Source organism: Chroicocephalus ridibundus, chromosome 1 (genome assembly GCF_963924245.1).
Source record: "Chroicocephalus ridibundus chromosome 1, bChrRid1.1, whole genome shotgun sequence".
In the NCBI taxonomy this organism is placed as follows: Eukaryota; Metazoa; Chordata; class Aves; order Charadriiformes; family Laridae; genus Chroicocephalus; species Chroicocephalus ridibundus.
Window position 1 is genome coordinate 188,119,680 of NC_086284.1, and position 22,070 is coordinate 188,141,749.

A 22,070-nucleotide genomic window follows, 5' to 3' on the forward strand; every position below is an offset into this window, starting at 1 on the left:
TACATGTTTTGAATACATGAATGAAATGCAATCTTAACATGTAGATTTCTCCTGGTTCATATTGGGAGCTAGCAGAACAACTACAACAAAAAAAATCTTCTTTCCAGGAAAAGGTCAACATTAAATTCAAAGTCAAAATTAGTAATTAAATACAGGCAGAAACAAACCATCACTACAAGAGATTCCAGTCATGCTATGTTAGACAGCACAAACTTGAGGAGTTGAAACCTTTCTGATTATTATAAAGGTGACAAGTTGTATACTATATATATCATTGAAAATAGATAAGAAATTGCTAGAATTACATTCTTCAAAGTTGTCCTTCACAGTGGTAGTTCTAGCTATTAAAAATATTCAATAAGAAAAAAAAACACGCAGGACTTATTCAGGAGAAATACATAACATTATCTACTTCCACAAAATAAAAACACTTAACTGGAAATAGACTTATGAGGCTCTATAAAAATAGTGATTATTACAGATGTTAAGAATCAACATGACAAAAGGGTTTATTAACTGTAAACAGAGGTAGCACTAAGTCAGACATGTACTTCTGGGAAAAACAACCAATGCTTGCATCTTACTTTTCTGCCAGTTTTAGCAACTCTGCTTCTGAAGACCCATTCAATTACCTACAAAAAAAAAAACTGGTTAGCAAAAAAAATGTATAAATATTCTTAAGTATATTTTTTTCTTTTAAGTAATACAGACATTTAAAATCTAAATCTTTCAACCGCATATCCCCCATGACCTATCTGAACTAGTACAGAATTACTACTGAACTACTACTACACTCAATTAGGAAAGAATATGAGTGACTGAGATGAATTCACAATATCAAAAAACTTCCCATGACAAATTATTAACACTTTCCTAATAGATTCCATTTGTCATCTTTTACTCACTATCTCAAGTCTCAGTTTTTCTTTCACTTGTTAGCAAAGGCTTTTGGAAACTACTGTAAATGCTTTCTTAAAAAAGCTCAGAAAAGCATTTAATATATTCACTTATATTTATTTAACTGCCTTTCAATATCATTAAGTACAGAAAAATAAGACTCAGTTGCACGTGATAAGCTAATGAAAAGTTTCATTTAACAAAATGCTTTTCCTTTGGTAACAGATATTAAATCCTGATGAAGTAGCTCTTTCCTCAACTACACTAAGCCTTCATGTTCAGAGATTTTGACCCTAGCACTGGTACAAATAAACCAGAATATCTTCTTAAAACTTTGTCCCATTTTATAACAGACTTGACCTTAAGTTCATTCCATAACCAAGACACAGGACTAATCTGATGTAGACACAGGTTATAAATCAAAAGCTGATTAAACCAACAGAGTTTGGTTGGTGCTGGTTTTGGTATGGGTAAGAGCTAGAGGGTTTGCTGTCCCTGCCCTTGCCAGCGCGCTCTGCGTAGCAGTTACCAATTCTGAAACCACTGCTCATATTGCTGTGTTTGTTTTTCAGGCGTATCCATCAGAAGCACCTTCCTGGCACTTTCACAGTACCTGCCTCAAACTTTTCTTCATTCTCTACTTCAGGGACTTTTGCTAAAGCCTTAAAAATTCATACCAGGGGCTATATGTGCATTAACTGTTCTTAGGCCGACCCTGTGCCCTCTCCTTCCCATGTCACCAGGAGGATGCTCTATCTGCTCTGACACGGTCCTCGCAGTCCTCTCTTCTTTGTATCTAGAACAGCACCCGAATACTCCTGTGTTTTACATGTACTGGGAGGGACAAAATTAGCCGAGGCAAGACAAAATCATTCCCCTGAAACAGCATCACGCGCTCTTTTCTCAAAACACTTTGCCCCTGGTCCCTGAAGCCCAGCCCTTGCCCCAAGGTAGACCACTCCTTCTGTCCATACCTGCTTATGGCTGGTGAGTGCCTGAGCCTCCTGGGGTGCCTGCTCCCACCCCTGCTCATCCACAGCCCACCCGCCCCTCACATCCACATAGACTTTGGTACCCGATGGCGAGCCTCACTCAGCTTTTGGACCAACAGCAAGTATCAGAAGCTGGGTTCAGACAAGGTTTTCAAGTGGTTTGGTTTTTTCTTGCATTTTAACAAATACAGTAGTGTCCATGCCCTGCTGTCCACGGCAGTTACTGAAATTGTTAACTAAACACAATGTCCAAAAAGCAGCACGTTTCAAACACATGCCACTGAAGCTAGGTGAAAACTTTCACATTATGCTGCCCTATCAGTCAAGCCACCTCCAACGTCCCCACACACATCACTGACAGCAGGCACTGACATTCATGTACGCGCTCTGCTATATGGTCAGGCAGCAAGGCTGATAAAAACCACTCCCAGCTGTATCACTGTTGATGGACCTCGCTGAAACTAGCAAGAAACATCACCAGTATTTTGGCAAAACAAAAACACAAGCTGGAAAAAAGGCAGAGATATACTATCACAAAAGCCAACAAACAGAAGAAAAAAAATATTACACAATTACATCAGACAAGAAGTAAGTATGAAGGTGGAAAAAAATACCTCAGAATATTTTGTATTTAGAGGAATGAAATGAAGACAATTAATCAAATAGAATCAATCATCAAGTACATTCCTAAAAATGATGGTAAGCAAAAATGTAGGAGACCAATTTTGTAAGACTAAACAGACAAATTTTAGCTGAGACCAACGAGATAAAGCAAGGATGCATTTGAAAATACCAGAAGAAAAAAAAAAAAGTGTTTGAAGGGAGGAAAATGCATTTCCCAGCATCCTGAGCACATTTCATCTGTTTCTACAGAAAAAAAAAATCTCCATTTCTTAAATGACGTGACCTAACACAGCTTTAATAACAGCCATGAAGAGACTAAACTCTTTAGATCAATATCAGAAGATTTCATTAACAAGGATTCAAGAGATCAAACCTCAAGTTTACTACGCTACATTTAGATCCATCTGTTCTCTCAGTACAAAGTTGTTCTAAAACAAAGACTGAAAAAAACCCCACCTATTTTTGTTTCACACCTTACACCATTGTCACTCACATTGACTATTTTCTATTAGGAAATACAGCAAAGGTTGTTGATATTTCTGTAATATAATATATATTACACAGTTACTTGTGATATTAATTTAAAGAATCTCTTCCTGTTTTTGATCAGAGGCAACTGTTTTCCCTAAAGCGAGGTCTTTATTTTCTCAAATAGAGACACTCCAGCATACACAGAAGCCATTCTATTAACGCAGCGCAAGCTGCTCCACTGTGGCCAGGTGCCAAGAATGGCTTTGCTCCGATTATCACAGCACCATGTCTTGCTCTACGCTAGTATAACTGATGTAATATAAAAAGAGTTTCTTCATCAAACAGACTACATGGGTCACTTACACTTCAGAATTTTTTTTGTACAACTGGGTTTTCTTTATCTATCACTAATTTTTTATTTTTTTTGCTTTCTAAATAATATATGGTAAAAAAAGCTGACATATTTGCAAAAGCACTCCAGTATTCTGCAAGTTTTTGTACACAGTTCTTTTCCGTCTGCACTTATTTGTGCCATTAACTTTCATCACAGCTGAAAATATCTACCTCTCCAGGATCCATAATTGTGCAGTGTGTGCTATCAACCTTCTGCAGAATCTACTTTTTTGTTTCAAAAACATACAGCTTTCTAACCCAGATGGCTACATCTTGCTGTATGTGAACAAAGCATAAAACCAATGCTGTGCTGTAAATGCAGAGGCAGGCAGCTGCAGTAACTCTTGCTACTGCCATACATCTGGTTTTATACTGTTACTTTGACAAACAGCAGAGATTGACAAATGTGGGCCAGTTGTGTCTCTCCTCCGCTTCGGAAAGCTCTCAAAAAAAAGCTTAGACACTTTTGTATGAGTAAGACCTAGAGAATTGTAACTTATTAGAAATATCATGGCAAATTTTACAACAGTTGCTGCTTTGAGGACATTAAAGATAGAAAACACTGGTTTTCCTTCTAACAACTAGAATCTGTATTGGATAGTGCTTCAAAGGTATTCCAGTATCTCTTGCCTAGACAGGAGGCAAGACAGATAAAACTGAGTTTGGGAATAAAAAAGTAACTTTCTCCTCCTCCCCCCATCCTTGGGACAGGCAGAAAACACTGAATAGATATAGTCCTTTATCGTTAAGATGAAAAAGCAGAAGTTCAAGAGCAGAAGGAAAAATCTACCATGAGAGTACATAAAATACTGTGAGGGAGCCAGTGAGAAAAAACAGGGCTACAAAGAGAATCCATCTCTTCCTAATAACAAATACTAGGCTATAAGATTTTCAAAAGCAATTAGAAACATGACTGCAACAAGTCTAGGCATATTCAGTCTAGATACCAAACAACCTGAAGGAAAAGGCTTTCTTCAATCTTTCCTCATCTGTTCACAATAATTTTGACTTAAAATAAGACAAAGAAAAAAAAAAAAAAAGAAAAAGAAAAATGCACTGACCAGAAAAGTCACATTAACTCTCACCTCAAAAAGGAAAAAAGTCAGAAATGTGTAAGCTGAATAAAAGTATTAAAAGCAGCAGCATTATGATGAGGATTTACAATCCCACTGGTTCAGTTTTCTCATGACATCATTCTAATATATCAGTGTGAGCAAGAGAAATGGAGGTAATTCATCGGGGGTTATTTTAATACAGTGACTGATGTGTTAGCGCTTATCTTTGCCTGAACACCTGCAGTTACCAATGCCCCGTCCTTCATCGGTGTCAATGCTACAAAAAGAACGTTCTGCCAGGCCGCAACGGGGCTGCTCTGCTTGCAGCCTCAACGCAAACAACTGTATGGATCAACCCCCCGCACCATGCCTTTCCATCTCACAGCACAAACATTTTGACAACAAAATACATCAGCTCACCACACTGTTGTCTTAACAGGTCAAAACTTTCAACATTTACACTTGAAAGTACTAACCAACTCGGAATGTTTCAGCCAGGGAAAACAAATGTATCAAACCCTACCCATTGCCTGCATATATTCCCTGGGTTCCCACATCTTGTTGTGTATTTCTGACATTTTTTATTCCCTTGAAGTCCCAGACACCTCAGATAAAGAATTATTATAAGACTATCCATGAAAACCTCTAAGGCATAGTAAAGAGCCTACTGAAGGAGTGTGAGTGAGAACAAAGAGCCACGAAGAGCAGACTTAAAGCGTTTAAATACTAATAAAGACTTTAAATATATTACAGGACACCCTATTGCCAGGCTAAAGTGTAAAGATTTACTCTACTACTTTCGAGGAAATCAGCTGACACACTAATGTGTGTTATTTATGTGTATTTATCCCTCTAGAAACATAAAGATAGTGATGCTACACCATCATACCCACAAGACACCTCACTGGAAGTGTTTACGATGGAGTTCATAAACCCTCAAACACTCATTGCTAGTTATTAAAGTTTAAAATAACTCTTAGAAGTATGCAAAAGTAGTAATATCCTTCTCTTCAAAGCAAAAAAAAAAAAAAAAAAAGGCAAATTAAACTGAGAATCAAAGTCTTCTGTCACGCACGGGTTTTAAAAAGGACTAAAAGACAAGGTTTATAAAAGCCACCCTCGGTGCTGACAAAGCAGCCGCCCACCCGGAGGAGTCTACCCTTCCTTCCTTCCTTCCCTCCCTCCTGCCCCGCCGCTTCCCTTCATCCCAACTTCCGAGCAACCCGGGGCCGCCAGGTATCCTGCCCCACGCCACGGGCTCCCCGCGAGGGCGGGATGCGGGGCCCCCGCTCCTAAAGTCCCCCCCCGGGGGTTCCCTCTTCCGGGACGGGCCTCACAAACGCCTCAGACGCCGCCCGAGCAACGCGAGGCGCACCGGGGAGGGGAGGCGGGCCCCTTCCCGCGCCCCGCTACGCCGACCCGCCTCACAGGGCCGCCACCCCCGGAGCCCGCGGGCCGCGCCATCGGCTCCGACACGACGAAGCGCCGCGTTCGCTCCACAGAAGAGGGACAGGAGACAACCGGCTCCGCGCCAGCCCCCGCGGGCACAGACCGCCGCCAGCCTCCACCACTCACCTGCCGCCCGCTGCCGCGGCGGGGCAGGCGGCTCCCCTACCTGGCGCCGCTCCGCTCCACGCCTCCACCCGCCGCTTCCGGCGCTCCCCAGACGTTGCCGGAAGCACCCGCCTTCCTTCCGCCATCCCCACCGCCTATTGGGCGGGGGCCGGGCTGGGTGCCGCGCGTCGGCGGAAGAGCGCCGCCGTGCCGGGAGGGAAGTTGGAGTGGAGGCGGTGCGGAAGGGGTGTCCCGTGTCCCCTGCCCATCCCTGCCCCTCGCCTGCTGTCGCGTCGCACCATGGGCGCCCGGGCGGGCTGAGCCCCGCCGTGACCGGGTAGGCCGGGGCGGCTGGGTAGGCCGCGTCCCCTTGAGGGGAGCAGGCCCGGGAGCAGGCGGGTGGGTCAGCCCCGGCCCAGCCTGTCCCCGCCGAGGTTGGGTGGCGGCCGGGGCGAGGGCACCGCGGGTGGAAGGAGCGCTTGTTTACAGCCGGGGGGGGGGCTGTTCGCCTCGCTTCTGGCTTCTGCGGCTGTCGGGAGGGGCTTCTGAGCCGGTGAAGCGGCGGTGTGGCCGCGCTGAGGCAGAGGAACCCCCGGGGGATGTTAGTGACAGCGAAAGGCTTTAGTACAACGTGTGGAAGCTACTGAGGAGCCGGTGGGTCCGTTGCCTTAGTATTGTTTTGCAGCTGCTGAGCTCTGAAATGGAATTGCTTGTCTCTGCAGGGGTTTTGGGGGGGAAGGGGCGTCACTGAGGGAGTTACCTGGATGAAGTTCTGCGTGAGACTAGATTGGACCAAGCAGCTCTTCTCACATCTTGACTATACTGGAAATCCCTTTAGAAAGAACCTGTTGTTAAAGCTCTCACTGTAGTTCCTGAAAGTGGCCTGGTTGCCCAGTCTTATTGTCCCAGAGTTTTTGTACTTAGGTTAGTACGTAAGAGTAGTTTGATTCAAACCATGGATCCTATTCGTGTACCTCTTTAGCTTGGGCAGGTTGAAAGACTCTTGTACTCCTTCTGCTGATAGCATCAACTTTATTTACCAAATTCTGATCCTGTTTAATATTTGCCTTGTATTATATAAGTGACTATGTAGAGATAAACCCGATTATGCTCTGATAGCTTATAATGTGCCCCTTGTGTAGGACAGAATTGTAACAAGGAGTTAATACCTTTCTCTGGGACCAAGGAGAACATGGGTTCAGTTTCCTCCTTTACCACAGACATTTGATGATAAGCTTGAGCTGAGCTCCTGCCACAACTAATGGTTTGTTGATTTGGGTCTAAACTCTGTTGATACTCTTAAATCAAAAATAAAATACAGTGTTTTAAGGATAGAAGAACATAAGGGAGTTGGCCTGAGTGTGTGTGTGTCTTGAGTAACTTACCCACAAATCGTTTATACATATTTTAATTGATTAAAACACAAATCTGACCTTGCTGCTGTGGACTTAAAACACAAACACAAATGTTTGTGCTTATGCTTAAATGTTGATATTAAGTCATGAAAATATCAGTAAATTCAGACTCCGCTTGATGCTTCAGAGGCACCTGAACTGTTTTGGTGGTGTCCTTATGTGTTCTGGGACAGAGTAGAAAAGCCAATTATTGAAATTAATCATTGTCTTCTCTTACCGTGTTCTCAACGTGAGTGACAGCTGCTGCATTAAGCATATTGGACTCAACCAAAACATACCTGTGTACCCAATATATCTTGCAAGAAACTTATTCATTACTGACAGATGACTGTTGTTGAAGAATGGCTTCTTTTAGTTTGAGTTGTTGGAAAAGACAAAAAAGACTGAATTCAAGAAGTCATAGTAATGAGGGACAACTCCATCCTGAAAGTTAATATATGAAAATGATAAATGAAGAAGGTATTAATAGAGAGGCTATTACATTAATGGGAGTTGTGCCCAACCCCATGGAGATAATATACCGGCTTCCAGCTGATGCTTTAAAGTAAGGCACCAGGTAATACCTTGAAGATCAGGGAAGCCCCATAAAAGCATTCAGTATGAAACAGAAATGTTTCAGTTTGTTAGGGAGATCTAGCAGGATATGGAAGCCAGGTTGTGCGTGCCTAAAGGGGGCCTTCCCGTGCCTAAAGGGGGCCTACAGGAAAGATGGGGAGGGACTCTTTATCAGGGAGTGGAGCAAGAGGATGAGGGGTAACAAATTTAAAGAAGGGAGATTTAGATTAGATATCAGGAAGAAATTCTTTACTGTGAGGGTGCTGAGACACTGGAACAAGTTGCCCCGGGAGGTTATGGATGCCCCGTCTGTGGAAGTGTTCCAGGCTAGGCTGGATGGAGCTTTGAGCAACCTGGTCTGGTGGAAGCTGTCCCTGCCCATGGCAGGGGGGTTGGAACTAGATGACCTCTAAGGTCCCTTCCAACCCAAACCATTCTGTAATTCTATGACTCTCAGGTGAGTCCCCTGCAAGTAGAAAGCTCAGATGTTTTGGGGGTGTTCTTTTGTTGTGTTGTTTTGGGTTTTTTTGTTAGCTTGTGAAGTGAAAACTGACAAAGACTGGTGATCAAGGAGAAAGAATGTGATGGAAACATTAAACTTGTATTGGACGGTTCTATGAAGTTAGAAAGTTCCTGAAGTGAAAGGATTCTCAGTCTTGTAATGATGGGCCTTCAGATGAGATGTCTCATCTAGAGAGTTAGCTTAAGGCTGGAATTGGCTTTTTTTTTTACCACGCTCCCCCCCCACACCCCAGCTAGAAAATATCAGACCAACAAATGTGAAACTGATATGGCAAGGTTGGCATCCATAAATGAAGGTGGGGGAAGCTATTGTTTATATGGTGTTAGCACTTGGTTTCCCCACAGGGGCTTCGTGGTCATTTAAAAAAAAATAAAAAAGACTAACGTATTGGTTATAACAGAATTAAAATTGACACATTGATGTTTTGTTAAGGTTTATCGGGGTGGGAAGAATTGTGCCAGTAGTTGGATCTAAAATCGCATTTATACCACTGTATGCACAACAGATTACCAGAAATCTGCATTTTAACATGCTCAAGCTATTTGAGAGATTGTTTTTTGTAGAATATTATTTTTGAATATTCTGCAGAAGACTTAGTAAGGACCACTAAGCTTTTAAGTAGATAGATGAATGTCCCAAATGTTGTCATTGTGGAAACCTGTCAGTGTATCTGCTGGCTTAAATAAGAAATATATCATCCATCCCAATGACCCCTTGGTATTTAGAAGAGCAAGTCCTCCTGCAGATCTGGGGAAATACTCTTTCCTGGAGTGGTAAATTTGAACCTTTGCCATCTTGAACATGAGCATGGCAATACCTTTACAATTACTGTACTTCCTCTCGTATTAAAATTGTGCCTATCCAGCGAGTCAGACATTAGTAAGAAATCCTGGCATAATAATCCTAAACAGTACAAATTGCTAAGAATATTTGGACAGTCGGGGCAGCAAGACTGTTTCACTTAGATTTGTCCAGGGCACTAGAAACAAAGCTCAATCCCAGCTGTCCAACAGCCAGCACTCCAGGATGCAACTCTTTAAGCTTGCTTCTGGAAAAAGTAGCGTACAGCTGAAAATGGCAGTTCTGTAGCTTGCATTCATTAATAATTTCCTATTGACTGAGCTATTAGGTCTGTAGTAATCTTCACAGGACATACCACCCTCTCTTTGGCTGCTTGTACTGTGGTGTTGCAGAATACAGAAGTTGACTGCTCTCCAGTCATGCCGACCTCGCTGTCATCTGTTCATTAATATGGGGGCTGCTTGGTCTACTGTTACAAGGTGCTCTCTCTTCTCGTGTCTTTCAGACAGAGTTAAATTGCTATCTACAGCCACATGAGGTTCACCTCGGCTGTTTTCTCCTCCACTGTTGCAATATATTAGCAGCACTAAGGTAGCTCTTAGCAAATCCTTTGTATCCACCGTACATCTGGATAACTGCACTTCGGGCCATCTATTCACGTGGCACGTTGCCAAGTCAGTCTGGTTAGGCTTGTCAAGGATACTAATGCCAAGCAGCGAGGAATTTGGGATAATGAATCCCGTCTGCGTAACACCAGATGCAACGTGTGGCCTTTATTGCAAATTTATTCTGTTTTCATTTGCCTAACCTTTATGTTGCCATTTCTGCTCATGCCAAAAAACACAGTCTCTGAACATGGAAGAACTCTAAATTCAATCACTTGGAAACTGCCACTCAAATGAATTGTGATACAATAAGCATGTCAGGAAGGAGAAGCAAAACACTTGGATAATCAGCATCTACTGGGAATGTCAGGTCTTCAGATGACTGAATCATGAAATGCCAGAAAATAACCACAGCCAAATTAGCGTGTGATATTAGTTACTTTGTTGGCACTTGGCCAGGCAGTCTGCTCAAACTCACTACCCGAAAACTCCCCGAAGAAACTGCTGGGTACTATGATGGATGTTGATTTCTAATACTTAGTTTCTTTCATCCCTTCATCAGCTTTTGTCTCCTTTTTTAAAATGAGTTGCTCTTGCTGTAGAAATGGCTTGATCATCAGTTAGGAATCGGCTAGAAGTGCCAAGAAGCAGAAATAAGGCTGTGTGAAACTGGATAAGTAGGTAGTAATTGGACTGCGTAGGGAATGGTTTTGCTGTACTGTTTGGTGTGCCCTCTCATAAGGGTTGTGCTATATTCTGATCTTAAGTTCTACTCAGCTTTTCGACCAAGCCATGGTTACAGAATTGATTGTAGGGGAGAAGTGTTTTCCACAGACTTTAGCATCACTTAAAATTTTGGGAAATGTCCAAACGTGAGCAAAACCATCAGCTGTTCTTTTTCAAGTTAGCTCAGTTACTCTTTACAGAATCACAGAATCGTAGGGTTGGAAGGGACCTCTGGAGATCATCTAGTCCAACCCCCTGCCAGAGCAGGGTCACCTAGAGCAGGTTGCACAGGAACGCGTCCAGGCAGGTTTTGAATGTCTCCAGAGCTGGAGACTCCACCACCTCTCTGGGCAGCCTGTGCCAGTGCTCTGCCACCCTCAAAGTAAAGAAGTTCCTCATGTTTAGGTGGAACTTTCTATGGTCAAGTTTGTGCCCGTTACCTCTTGTCTTGTCGCCGGGCACCAGTGAAAAGAACCTGGCCCCATCCTCCTGACACCCACCCTTTAAGCATTTATAAGTGTTGATAAGGTCCCTCCTCAGCTGTCTTTTTTCCAGACTAAAGAGACCCAAAGTATCCCCTAGTATTACCTAGTATTGGATGATGTGTATGCAGTTGTAACAAGGCTTTTGGATCGATTAATTGTTTCTAGGCTTATTCTTGTCCACTTTGTTTCAAGGGCTTAAAAGAAATCGGAAATTAAAATGGCTTTGAGATTTCCCTGGTTTCTGACAGTATAAGAGATGCCTAATCAAGGGGAGGAGAGGGAGCGCCTCTACGGAAGATGCCGTCTATGATCAGCTCTGGAAGCTGCAGTTCCAGAGCAGTGTAGAAGTCTGAGCAATAGATACAAGAGGAAATACTTGCTGCTTTAGCAGCTGAGATAGGTTTTTAAAGCAAATTCAAATTTAAACCCCCCCAACTGAATGTGGCTTATTCTGTGTTGAATGCAGCTGAACTTAAATTTGTGTAAAGAATCAGAACATGAAGCTACTTGAACAAAGGTCATTAATTTCACATATTGGCCAGAATATTTGATAAATGGTGGTTACTTGTTTCCTTCTGGATTTAAACCTTTCTTTACTGCACAAATCATCAGAGGCTTCTTTTAAGTACACTAACTTGACTTTTTTTTTTTATGACTTGTAAGTCAATTGTCTTGCATACAGCAAAAATATGCTTTGGATCCAGGGTAGAGGGAAGGAATGTATATCTTCTGTAGCACATGAAGGCAAACACTAATCTCATGTAAAATGATGAAAGGGAAATGAAAGCTAAGCTTTCCTGCAACTTTATCGTGACTGTCTAGGCTAGGTTTGAAAAGCATCTTTTAAAGTCTTGCAAGTGTTTTATAATTGATTGCTTCGTTGAATGGAGTTGTAACTCTTCTTTTTTTTTCTCCTCTTATCAGAAAAATGAGTGGTGGGTTGGCACCAAGCAAAAGTACGGTGTATGTGTCCAATTTACCCTTTGCTTTGACAAACAACGATCTATACAGGGTAAGTTTTTAAGCGCTGCATTGTGCAGATTAAACTTTTTAACAACAATTTTGAGTGTAAATACAATAGTGATATATGTCTCTTACTTAGGAAAGTTTGTCTTGATAAATGTATTACTAATGAAATGCAATTGTCTACTGTTAAATCTTTTTATTTTGTTTTATATTTCAGATATTTTCAAAGTATGGCAAAGTTGTCAAGTAAGTGACCTGATATGTTCTGCTGTTTTTGTAGCTTTCATTTTAAATATTTGATGCCTTTGCTTCACTTGAAAGTCTTGTGTTTTTTATAATTTAAGTATGAATGTGGAACTATATTGAAGTTCTATTCATTATTAAATAATAAAGTATAAATTTAATTTAACAGCTGGAAGTTCTTGCAGTTACACACACAGTGTAAGAACATTTGTGCTGGGGATAGGTTTTGCTAACCACTTCTTAAGAGCAAGTAGAATGTTGTTATATACCAATGGTCTTTTCTCTCAAATAGTTAATATTCTTCTAGTAAGCCCTTCCCCCGAACACTGCCTGGGACACAAGTGGATAAGTGTAAAACTGGGAGCTTCTACTTCTGTGAACTAGGTGTCACAATTCCCACAATTGCAATATGCAATTGTTATTGTGACTGATTAGTATTACAGTTAAGATTAGACGTAAGGGTATACAGTAACACCTTTTAATATGTGGGGTGTTCACGAGCGATACTTGTGAATACCTGTCTCTATGTTTAAATGTTAGAAATAAATGCCACAGTAAGGAACTTGCTGTTTTGTTTGGTTTCTTTATTTTTTTAGCTGGTCATAATAACAAGACTCAAGACTTCTGTTTTCAGCCCTACACTAGCAAATATCCACTCTAACTTTTGTAGCTTCTGTAATAATCGGTGGGATACAGAGCAAAATTCAGAGGTTTTGAAGTCTCAGGAGTATGTTTCAGGTGACAGCAGGAAAAGCCAAATTACAACTTTGGAAAAACATATTTTTGAAATTGACTGAGAGGAAAACCCTTATGTAGGGCTCTGGCAGACATGTAGTGACCAATACAACTGGGCACCTACAGTCTATTGTTTCCAGGGTGGGGTGTCTGACCTGTTTTAGTCGATTGCTGAACTACCCATTTAGAAAAGTCCTGAGCAAGGGTTGTAGTAACACTGATGTTTAATATCCGTTGAGGGGCCTGTTCTCCATAAATTTGACATTTCAGACCTCCTTGCTATCCTTTGGTAATGTTCCTGTACTCTGTATGTTTTGGGGTAGGGGTGTCCTACTGTCTGGGCTTTTGAACTTGTTTGATAGGAGGATGAGAATCGCATGAAGTATTGGCTGTAGGATGCATTGCTTATTTTAAAGGTGTCATAGCAGTATTTTTTTTCCTTTATTAATAGTTTTTGGTGGTTTATTTACATTTTTTTTGACTGTCATAGACAACAGAGATGGTGTTTCCAAGTGCCTATGCAGAAGAAATCCTGCACTGCATTCTGTGTGAAAGTAGCTAATTTAGAACTTGCAATTTTGTCTGTGTAGTTACTGTTGTCCCCCACCTATATATTGTTTCGCAAAAAATTCACTTACTGATACCTAATTTTCCCTTACACTTTGGCTAGTCACTGCCAGAAGTTAAACCAAATGCAGAGTCACAGAATACACAGAATGTGTAAAATACTACCATGATTTATTTTTTTTTTCCCCTGTTTGCCCCTTTGCAAGCTGACCTGACTATAGACAGTGCAGATACTGTGGGATTCTACTGGTATTCCCATTTTGCTGTGAAACTGAGGCTAACAAGGATCAGTTATCCTAGTTGTAACTAGTTATTAATTCCCAAGAAAAATTGTTTCAAATATTAGCTTGATTTCTGTAGAGTCTTTGTTCAGGGACTTTAAACACTTTGCAGAAAGCTTTGCAATGTCATCTAGGTCAGATTTAACTTAATTAAATAAGCTTTAATAGACTTCTTTTTTGAAGTGTGTCTTGACTCAGCAAAATCATGCTGACTTTTCTTCCATAGTGCATTTCTCACCCCAATATATCCTGACGATTATGATTTCAGCTCAGTTTGTTCAGTGAGAAATCAGACTTTCTAGGGCTCCAAGAAGTAGCTGACTTTTCAAAGATTTGTCACACTTGTTTCTTTTTATGCTTCTGTTATTAACCGGTATGTTCAATATCCCAATTAGAAGCCTGACATTCATATTAGGTTTCTGTCAACTCTTGGAAGAGTAACTTGGCAAAAGAATTAATGGAATTGTTATGAAGTCAGTTTTATTGATGCTTCAACTCAATGCATTCAGTTGGGTGCGTCCTTATCTGAGAGGCTTTGGCAGAAAAACTGTTCTAATCTCTTATCTTTCTGTGCATGTATTTGGGGAAAAGTTGAGCTTTCTTTACAGAGCTTTTATTTTATACGCTTTTCACTATGTAGGTTTTCTGTTACTTATACAGGTTCTCTGGTAGGCCTTCTGCATTGAAGTGGGGTTTGTTTGGATTATTTTTGGAAAAATGTCCTATTCTTGCAATTTTGGCTTCCCTTAAGGATGAACCTTGTTCTGCCTGTGGTGAGCACAGCAAGGAGCTTATTCCCTGTTTTTTAACATGTGCTTTTATTTTCATGTACATGCAGACGAGCATCGTGTTTCCCACTGTTTTCTTATTTTAGGGCTAAATACAATTGACATTAAGATTGAAGGAATTGAGGTTGTGTGGGCTTCCTTTGCCTCTTTTCATTCTTTTTCTTTGTCTGTTGTTTTTATTGGGTCTAAACCTTTCTTGAATTTCTTGATATGCTACTGGAGCTGTTGATTCCAATATTAGACTGAAGATTTAACTTTGTATGTCATGTAAAATAACATGTGTATCCATAACCTGTTTGGATTCCAGTTGGAAATATTTGTCGAACAGTACTGGATATACTTATTGTTTCCTGTCTTGAAGCTATTTAGCTGCTTAGTCCTACAGAAACATAGAATTCTCTGTTTGGATGCGATTCAATACACTCTTTTTCCGCAATGATAGCAGTGGTCAAGATTACTCCTGAATTTTAATTTCACCTGCAGTATGTGCAGTGCCCTCCAGTTATGTTGTCTGTAAATCTGAAGAGCATTTTATCTGTTCTTCCAGTCATCCAAGGGAATAAAGAATGATACTGAACCCAGAAAGACCCCATATATTTCTTAAAATCATCTCTGCTCTACCTATAAGCACGTGGCCTGGTTAGCTGTTCCTTTGAATTTCTGTTTAATGAGCCTTTCCATTGTTAAATAGACTTTGTTTCCTTTTTGCTGTATAACTAAGGTAAGATCCCACTGAGACCTTTAAGGAAAAAACGTCTCTGAAGCAATTTTAGTGTATCAATAATGTGGTTATGTGTTTTCAGAGTTACTATTATGAAAGACAAAGACACCAGGAAGAGCAAAGGAGTTGCCTTTATTTTGTTTTTGGATAAAGAATCTGCACAAAACTGTTCTCGGGCACTTAATAACAAACAGGTAAATTGTGTAAAGTTGTTGTGGTAGGAGGGTTGGGTTTACAGCCCCAAAATATTTACCTTTTTTTCCAATTTGCTGTAGTTGTTTGGAAGAGTAATAAAAGCAAGTATTGCCATTGATAATGGAAGAGCAGCAGAATTCATTCGCAGGCGTAACTACTTTGATAAGTCTAAGTGTTACGAATGTGGGGTGAGTAAAACTAAAAAGGAACTACTATATTCCGGCTTGTTTGTCCAGTTTGGCCATTGCTAATCCTGCCTGTGGTGTTAAAATGTTTTTTTCTGTTGATAGTATCAACTTGCATAGCAGCTGTACCATTTTCAAGAATCATAATACCCCTTTTGTCTTTTATTTGGGATTTTGGGGTTGGGGGGAAAACATGTGCTTGTAATGGCTGCTTAACAGGCTGATGAGCAGAGCCAAGTATCAGTATAAAGTTGTAGGAGAAAGAAAACCTCCTAATACTTGCTTCAAAATACCTGCTTTTGCTATATCATTGGAAGATCATGATATAGTTGGCGGTAAAATAAATATTGGAAACAAGTGGTTTTACACAGAACAAGTGTGTGTTAAATTTTAGGCAATTCCTCACTTCTCCTTAATATATTAACATAGGAGATAGCGATTTGGATAGTATTTAACATCAAATGTGAACTTGATTTGTATGCATAACACTTTTGAGACTGAAAATGTTGACTCACTCCTATTTATTACACTGTTAATGCTTAGGTGTATATCTTGTCTTGAGTATAAACTGTGCTGTAGTGTATTCAGCTATTGCAGCAGCCAAAGAAAATATACTTTGCTTATAGCTTGTTCTCAATTTGCAGTTAAACATGCATATCACCACTAATCTCTTCGTTTCCATGGTGAGCTTATAGAGAAGAGTTTGTCTTCTGTGTGCTAATTCAGCATTCCATTTATCTTACTAATTGCTTCCATTTTTTTCCCTGTGAACTGTCTTACATTAACTTTCCTCATATGTTTCAACATGTAGTTGTTTGTAACGGTTTCTGTTAAGCAATATTTCTTTTTCTCCAAGGAAGCAGGACACTTAAGTTATGCTTGTCCTAAAAATATGCTAGGAGAGCGGGAGCCACCAAAAAAAAAAGAAAAGAAGAAGAGAAAGAAAATAGTTGAGCCAGAAGAAATGTATGTATATTTATTTACACGTTAATACTTTTTTAGGCAACTTTTTCATAATGAACACTTAAAATAAACATGTATGTATTTTTCTCTCTCTGCACAATGAAGTGAGGAGGAAGAAGAAAGTGAAGAGGAAGGAGAAGACCCTGCTCTAGATAGCCTCAGCCAAGCCATAGCTTTTCAGGTACAAAATGGAAGCACTGTGTGTTTGTTATTTATTATTACTTAAATACAACTTTACTTCCTTTTTTCAGCTGCTTTTCGAAAACTCTTAAGATAAACCTGTAGGTCTGTCCGTTCTGTAGCATTGGGGCCCTCTTGCCTGATAGTAGTTCATGACTATAATTGGTTTCATCCTGTTGCAGGCATGTTCAGTTTTTGGATTTTTGTGTTTTGGTTTGGTTTTTCTTAGAGTTTCACTGTTGCTGTGGCTTTGCATTGCAATTCTCCCTCTCCTTCAAGCTCCTTTGTTGCTTAGTTTCGTCATCTCTGCTGTGATGCTCCATTAGGTTTTTGGTCCACAAATCCCTTTTAAGTCTGTTAACCGAGCAGCCAGAAAAATAGTCATGTATAAGTGATCAACTACATCCTGTGCCCTCACTCACTAGAGTATCCTCGAACAACATCTGTTTCTGGATGGCACTTCCTTTGCCTAATACAGTCCATCACAGTCTCTAATAGAACTTTTCTCTCAAAACATATTTAATGCATTTTTTGTTGTGTAGATAGATAGTCTGAGAGCTATGTTACTATCTTCTTTAATATGTCTTTACAGGCTTTTGCTTCACTACACAGAGCAAGCCTGAACTGATGTTCAAATTTCATGGCTCCCTAGTCCTTAGCTTTTCCCTGTGTGCCCCTATTCCCCCAAAAAACCCTCTGAGTTTCTATGATAACTTTGTCCTGAATATGACTGTAATGAGTGCAAGACTTTTACATCATGTGGTCCAAAATAATGATGCAAATATGCACAGTTATCCACACACACACATTCAGAAAGCTCCATGATTGGAAGTAAAACCTATAAATGTAAACAAGTCAGGAAACATTCCTATTTTTCGCACCACCCAAAGATTTTAACTGGGATAGCATGCTTCCCAGTAAAAATAGGAAGCATTTATTTAAACCTTTAATTGAATAACCTTTATATCCCTGAAGACATTCATTCCCTGAATGAATGACTGCAGAAGACAGCAGATAGAGACTTGTTAGCGGAACAAAGCTGATTCAATAATGTCCATGTGAAACACGATGCATTCTTTGCTTCAGATCTCAGCTGCTCTTTAGTTCTATAAGTTTTCCATGTGCAAAGTTCCTCTCTTTGAAAACAGAGGGTGCTCCATGGGGCCTGCATTCGTGCTGAAGACTTACTGTTTGCATGCAAGAAATACTTTCAGAAATGTTTTCTAGTGCATTCATTGCACAATTTGTGAGGAAATGGAGATACACCCTTTGAATTTGTGAACTTATGAAATAACTGCATTATTATTTATAATGCATCTCGATTTTTCTTAATCCTAGCTAATACTTTTCCTTCTTTCGTTGTAGCAAGCCAAAATTGAGGAAGAGCAACAAAGATGGACGCAGACTGCAGGGGAATCTTCAATTTCAGATGATTCAAAACGTCCACGGATAAAGAAAAGTGCTTATTTCAGTGATGAGGAAGAACTTAGTGATTGAAATAATATTGGTTTATACGCATATGTAATATATATAGTGTACATTTTGTAAAGTGCTACAAAGTTATCTGTAATACAGGTTTGCCTTGGTGTTGAAGACACTTCTTGAAAATCATGTTGTAGTTCTACTCTGCCCCTCAAACCTCCCATTTTTTGATACTTACCTCTCAAAACTTCACCCTTCAAGGCAGTTTCTTAAGAGAATTATGTGTTTCTACGCTAAAATTCAGAAAAATATCTGGGAAAATGCTTCATGTGGTTAGTATCTAGACCCAAACCCTGGGAGTGAAATCTTTCATAAGAGAATTTCCTAAGATTTTTTTTCCTAAGAGGAGTTCCTCTTAGGATCACTGTTAGCACCACTGAGGCTTTATACGTTGGTCTGTTTATTGCCTGTTGGAAGCAGTGCTTTAGTAGTATTTTAGGTGTATATGAATCTTGCACTAGCTCCTCTGCATAGGGTTGAATTTCAGCCTTAAGCATTGTACTAGTCTTTTAACTCTTCATGCAGTAATATAATAAATTACTGTCACATAAGCTTTGTCCGTGAAATCATTTTGGACTAAACGATACATCTGTGTGCTTTCCAAAAGGATATTAAGATGTTGATCTTCTGTCTTATGCACAGTTTTAGTAACCTGCTGTAGCCTTTATGGTATCATATAGCCTATATACAATATAGGTTTCATAGGAGATGCAAGTTAAAAGTGATGTGGTGGTTAGTTCAATCTTGAAATCTTATACTTAATATATTTTAATATATTTTATATGTTTATTATATAAATTTCTTTAATATATAGATTATTTAATATAAAATATATACTTAATATATTTTAAAGAGTGATAGTTCTGTTGCTCTTGCATTAAAATTGAGAATGCCCGTATGTTTTAAAAATGGGAATGTGCATATATTTTAATATGCTCTAATCTGATTTTGAAAGTCCCTTGCTGTGACAAGGGCCTACACTGTGCTATTTCTCCTAACTGCAGTTCTCCTAACATGGTTATTATGGTTATCCAGAGGTTTTTAAATATACTTGTATCTAACGTGGATCACAGTCCTATTTTCTCAGGCATCTGAACCTACTGGCAAAATCCAGAGGGCACAGAGTTTCCTATGTGCTTAAAAATCAGCATTCGTGTGTACTTGGAACTGTCATGGTCTCTAAGCAAAGTGTGTTGGTGCCTATTTTGCACGTAAAGCTGTTCAGATATTTTAAATAGAGTCTCCATCCTTAAATCTCTGTAGGGTTCCAGTCATGTCTTCCTGAAAAGCCTCGTAGATGCATTAGGAGAAAAGTACAAAGCCCTGCAGCAGTGATCACTCCCAAAACCACAGACATATAGTGATGGTGGTAACCTTTTATATTGGCCACTTTGTGTAGTCAAACTTTTCATTTTTAGGAGGCACAATATAAAACGCATTCACACTTGGGAGAAGAGACCAGCTGGCCTCTGTTTCTATTTTCAGCTCTTCCTATTGCTCATGAGGACTTGGTTTCCTTCCAAATATAGGAAATGTAAATCCAAATATACCATTACATATTCTTAATTAATATCAATTTACATTCAAACATATGACTGGGTGCCAAGAAAAGACACATGTGCACCCCCTCTAAGCTAATATAAAGCAGTCACAGTCAGAAGGTCATTCTGGAGTCTTCTGTTGCTACTTTCACAAGAATTCAGAAACAAGGATAAGGTAATAAAGTGGAAGTTTTCTGTACAAACTACTCAAGCCACAGAATGGGGAGAAATACTGGGCTTTATACATAGGAAGGTCTTGGACTCAGTAATCCAAAGAATGTTTTTAAGACTTTCTTTGTGACTTTCTGCTGAAAGCACTATATATTCAGCTTGGTTAAATCTGAAGCTTCCTTTACTGAATTTTGGGAACATCTCTTGATACTGAATACCCAAGTGCTAAAGTCCCAGGTGTAGCTTAGTGTTAATAAGTGCAAATCACCGAACATCATGTGTGTAACAATAAAGACTGAGGAATTCTAAACTCTGCTGAGGAAGAAAATCTTGCTGCCAGCATGCTTCTCTGCAAACGTTAGGTTAGGGCTCAATAGCAGTAAAAAAAAAAAAAAAAAAAAAAAAAAGACCCCCACCAAACAATCAAAATAAAAAAAAGAAATGGAGAGCAAAACAAAGGAACAAGCAAAAATATTATGCCACTACTTAAATCAGGGTTTGTCATCTTCTCCGATACCATGTTCAATGCTTTTTTTAAAAAAAGAGAAAATTAAAATGCAACAGATGACCAGTCTGACATTGTCTGTGACTTTGATTTGGGAATGTTAGACAGCTTGTAAGAATTAAGATTTCAATGAAGTGATCAGGCAGCAAGTTTCAAACTTTTATTTCATTACACCATGTAATGTAGTAGTGGAACTCCCTGCTATGAGATTTTTTTTTAGGGTCATAGGGTCAAAAGGATTAGACTTATATGTGGAACGTGGTAGTTATTTAAAATTGATAGTTTAAATATAGTCTCCACTCAGAAATATCCTAAATTACTGACTACGTTTAGCTGTAAAATACACAGGGATATTAACAGTCTAGGAATGTTTTATTCTTATATGCTTTACTGTTTCATACTTGCTACTGGTGTCTTGTCAGAAAGAATAAAAACAAACCTAACCTTTGTTCTGACCTAATATAGCACTTTTTCAAGAGTTCCAGTAGCTGAAGCATGTTGATGTATCTTTCTACCCTGCTGCTTCTGCCTCACTGCTTTCCCCGGAGGATTTGCTTTTGTCAGCATGAAGCAGTAGCTCAGTCCAGACTATTACAACTGACGCGGTGGTGTTCCTCCATGCTCTTTTGTTCCGAGCATAAAGTCACTTGAGGCAGATGACATTGGAAAAGAAACAGATAAAAATGAGCCTGCTTCTGTGCAGAATTGGCATCTAGAACTCCTTACCTTAAATCACCTTCCTTTAACAATTGTCTTAACTCTGTTTGAACTTCTATTGATTAGCAGTGCTTAGGGTTTTTTTGGCTTAGAGTCAGGGTAGAGAAGAAAGTACCTAGTGCCTAAAACAGGACCTAGAGGGACCTTGGAGGAGTAGGATTTTTGCACTTTGGTTTCCTGAATCATTTTAGGTTTCTATTCTTTGTTGGCAAGATAATGAAGCATCTCTAGATGCAGAATTCATAAGACTAATATTAGATAACCATTAAGTTAGCAGGTATGAGTACCTGTTCTGCATGCGTAAATCCAAAATTATTGTCTGCAGCACCAGACCAGAGGCCAAAACTTGTCAACTAAATTCCTTTTTGATCTTTGAACGCCAAGGCATTTGCTCCTCTGTTCGTGCCCAACCTCTCCTGCACTAAGCAGCGCGGCTGCAGGTTTCCATCTGAGTGCAATCAGTGCTGAGAAGCTAGGTGGAGTGTTAACTAGGCTCCTAATTTAGCTCAGGCCAATAGGGTGCAATTAGCTTTCAAAACTTGAGCAACAAAGAGCTGCTTTTGTCAGTCTGGTATCTTAAAGCACCAGCTCAGGAAGCAGAAAACAGCTTTGGTGGCTGCACGGCTCTGGGCCAGACAGATGAGGCTTATATAGCCATGTTATCAAAAGAGAGAAGAATAAAAACCGCCTTGTAGAACACCTTCCTGTTATTGTTAGAAAAACCACAGGGGTTT

The 22,070-nt window shown here is 39.8% G+C and overlaps 2 protein-coding genes across 8 annotated transcripts in view; one reads left to right on the forward strand and one right to left on the reverse strand.

Annotated features, from left to right (window-relative positions):
* Positions 1-6,130, reverse strand: part of PPHLN1 (periphilin 1) — a 76,298-nt gene extending 70,168 nt beyond the window's left edge. For 6 of the 7 annotated variants that reach the window (XM_063323128.1, XM_063323129.1, XM_063323126.1 and 3 more), the window contains exons 1-2: positions 6,008-6,130; positions 585-632 (exon numbers count right to left, since the gene is read on the reverse strand). In XM_063323128.1, coding sequence (XP_063179198.1) covers position 585 — 1 coding nt within the window. In that variant the 5' untranslated portion in view covers positions 586-632; positions 6,008-6,130. The remainder of the gene's footprint in view (positions 1-584; positions 633-6,007) is intronic. The other variant, XM_063323127.1, reaches the window with a different exon arrangement.
* Positions 6,131-6,168: 38 nt separating this feature from the next.
* On the forward strand, positions 6,169-19,154 carry ZCRB1 (zinc finger CCHC-type and RNA binding motif containing 1). Its single transcript, XM_063323133.1, has 8 exons — positions 6,169-6,323; positions 12,021-12,108; positions 12,280-12,308; positions 15,480-15,591; positions 15,673-15,780; positions 16,634-16,743; positions 16,846-16,921; positions 18,286-19,154. The coding sequence occupies exons 2-8, from the start codon at positions 12,025-12,027 to the stop codon at positions 18,415-18,417; spliced, it is 651 nt and encodes a 216-aa protein (XP_063179203.1). The 5' UTR covers positions 6,169-6,323; positions 12,021-12,024; the 3' UTR covers positions 18,418-19,154.
* Positions 19,155-22,070: the final 2,916 nt, after the last annotated feature.

Coding starts and splice junctions, on each gene's coding strand:
- ZCRB1 (XM_063323133.1), top strand. CDS start 12,025: ATGAGTGGTGGGTTGGCACCAAGCAAAAGTACGGTGTATGTGTCCAAT. Junction 12,309..15,479: donor AAGTATGGCAAAGTTGTCAA/GTAAGTGACCTG, acceptor ATGTGTTTTCAG/AGTTACTATTATGAAAGACA. Junction 16,744..16,845: donor ATAGTTGAGCCAGAAGAAAT/GTATGTATATTT, acceptor TGCACAATGAAG/TGAGGAGGAAGAAGAAAGTG.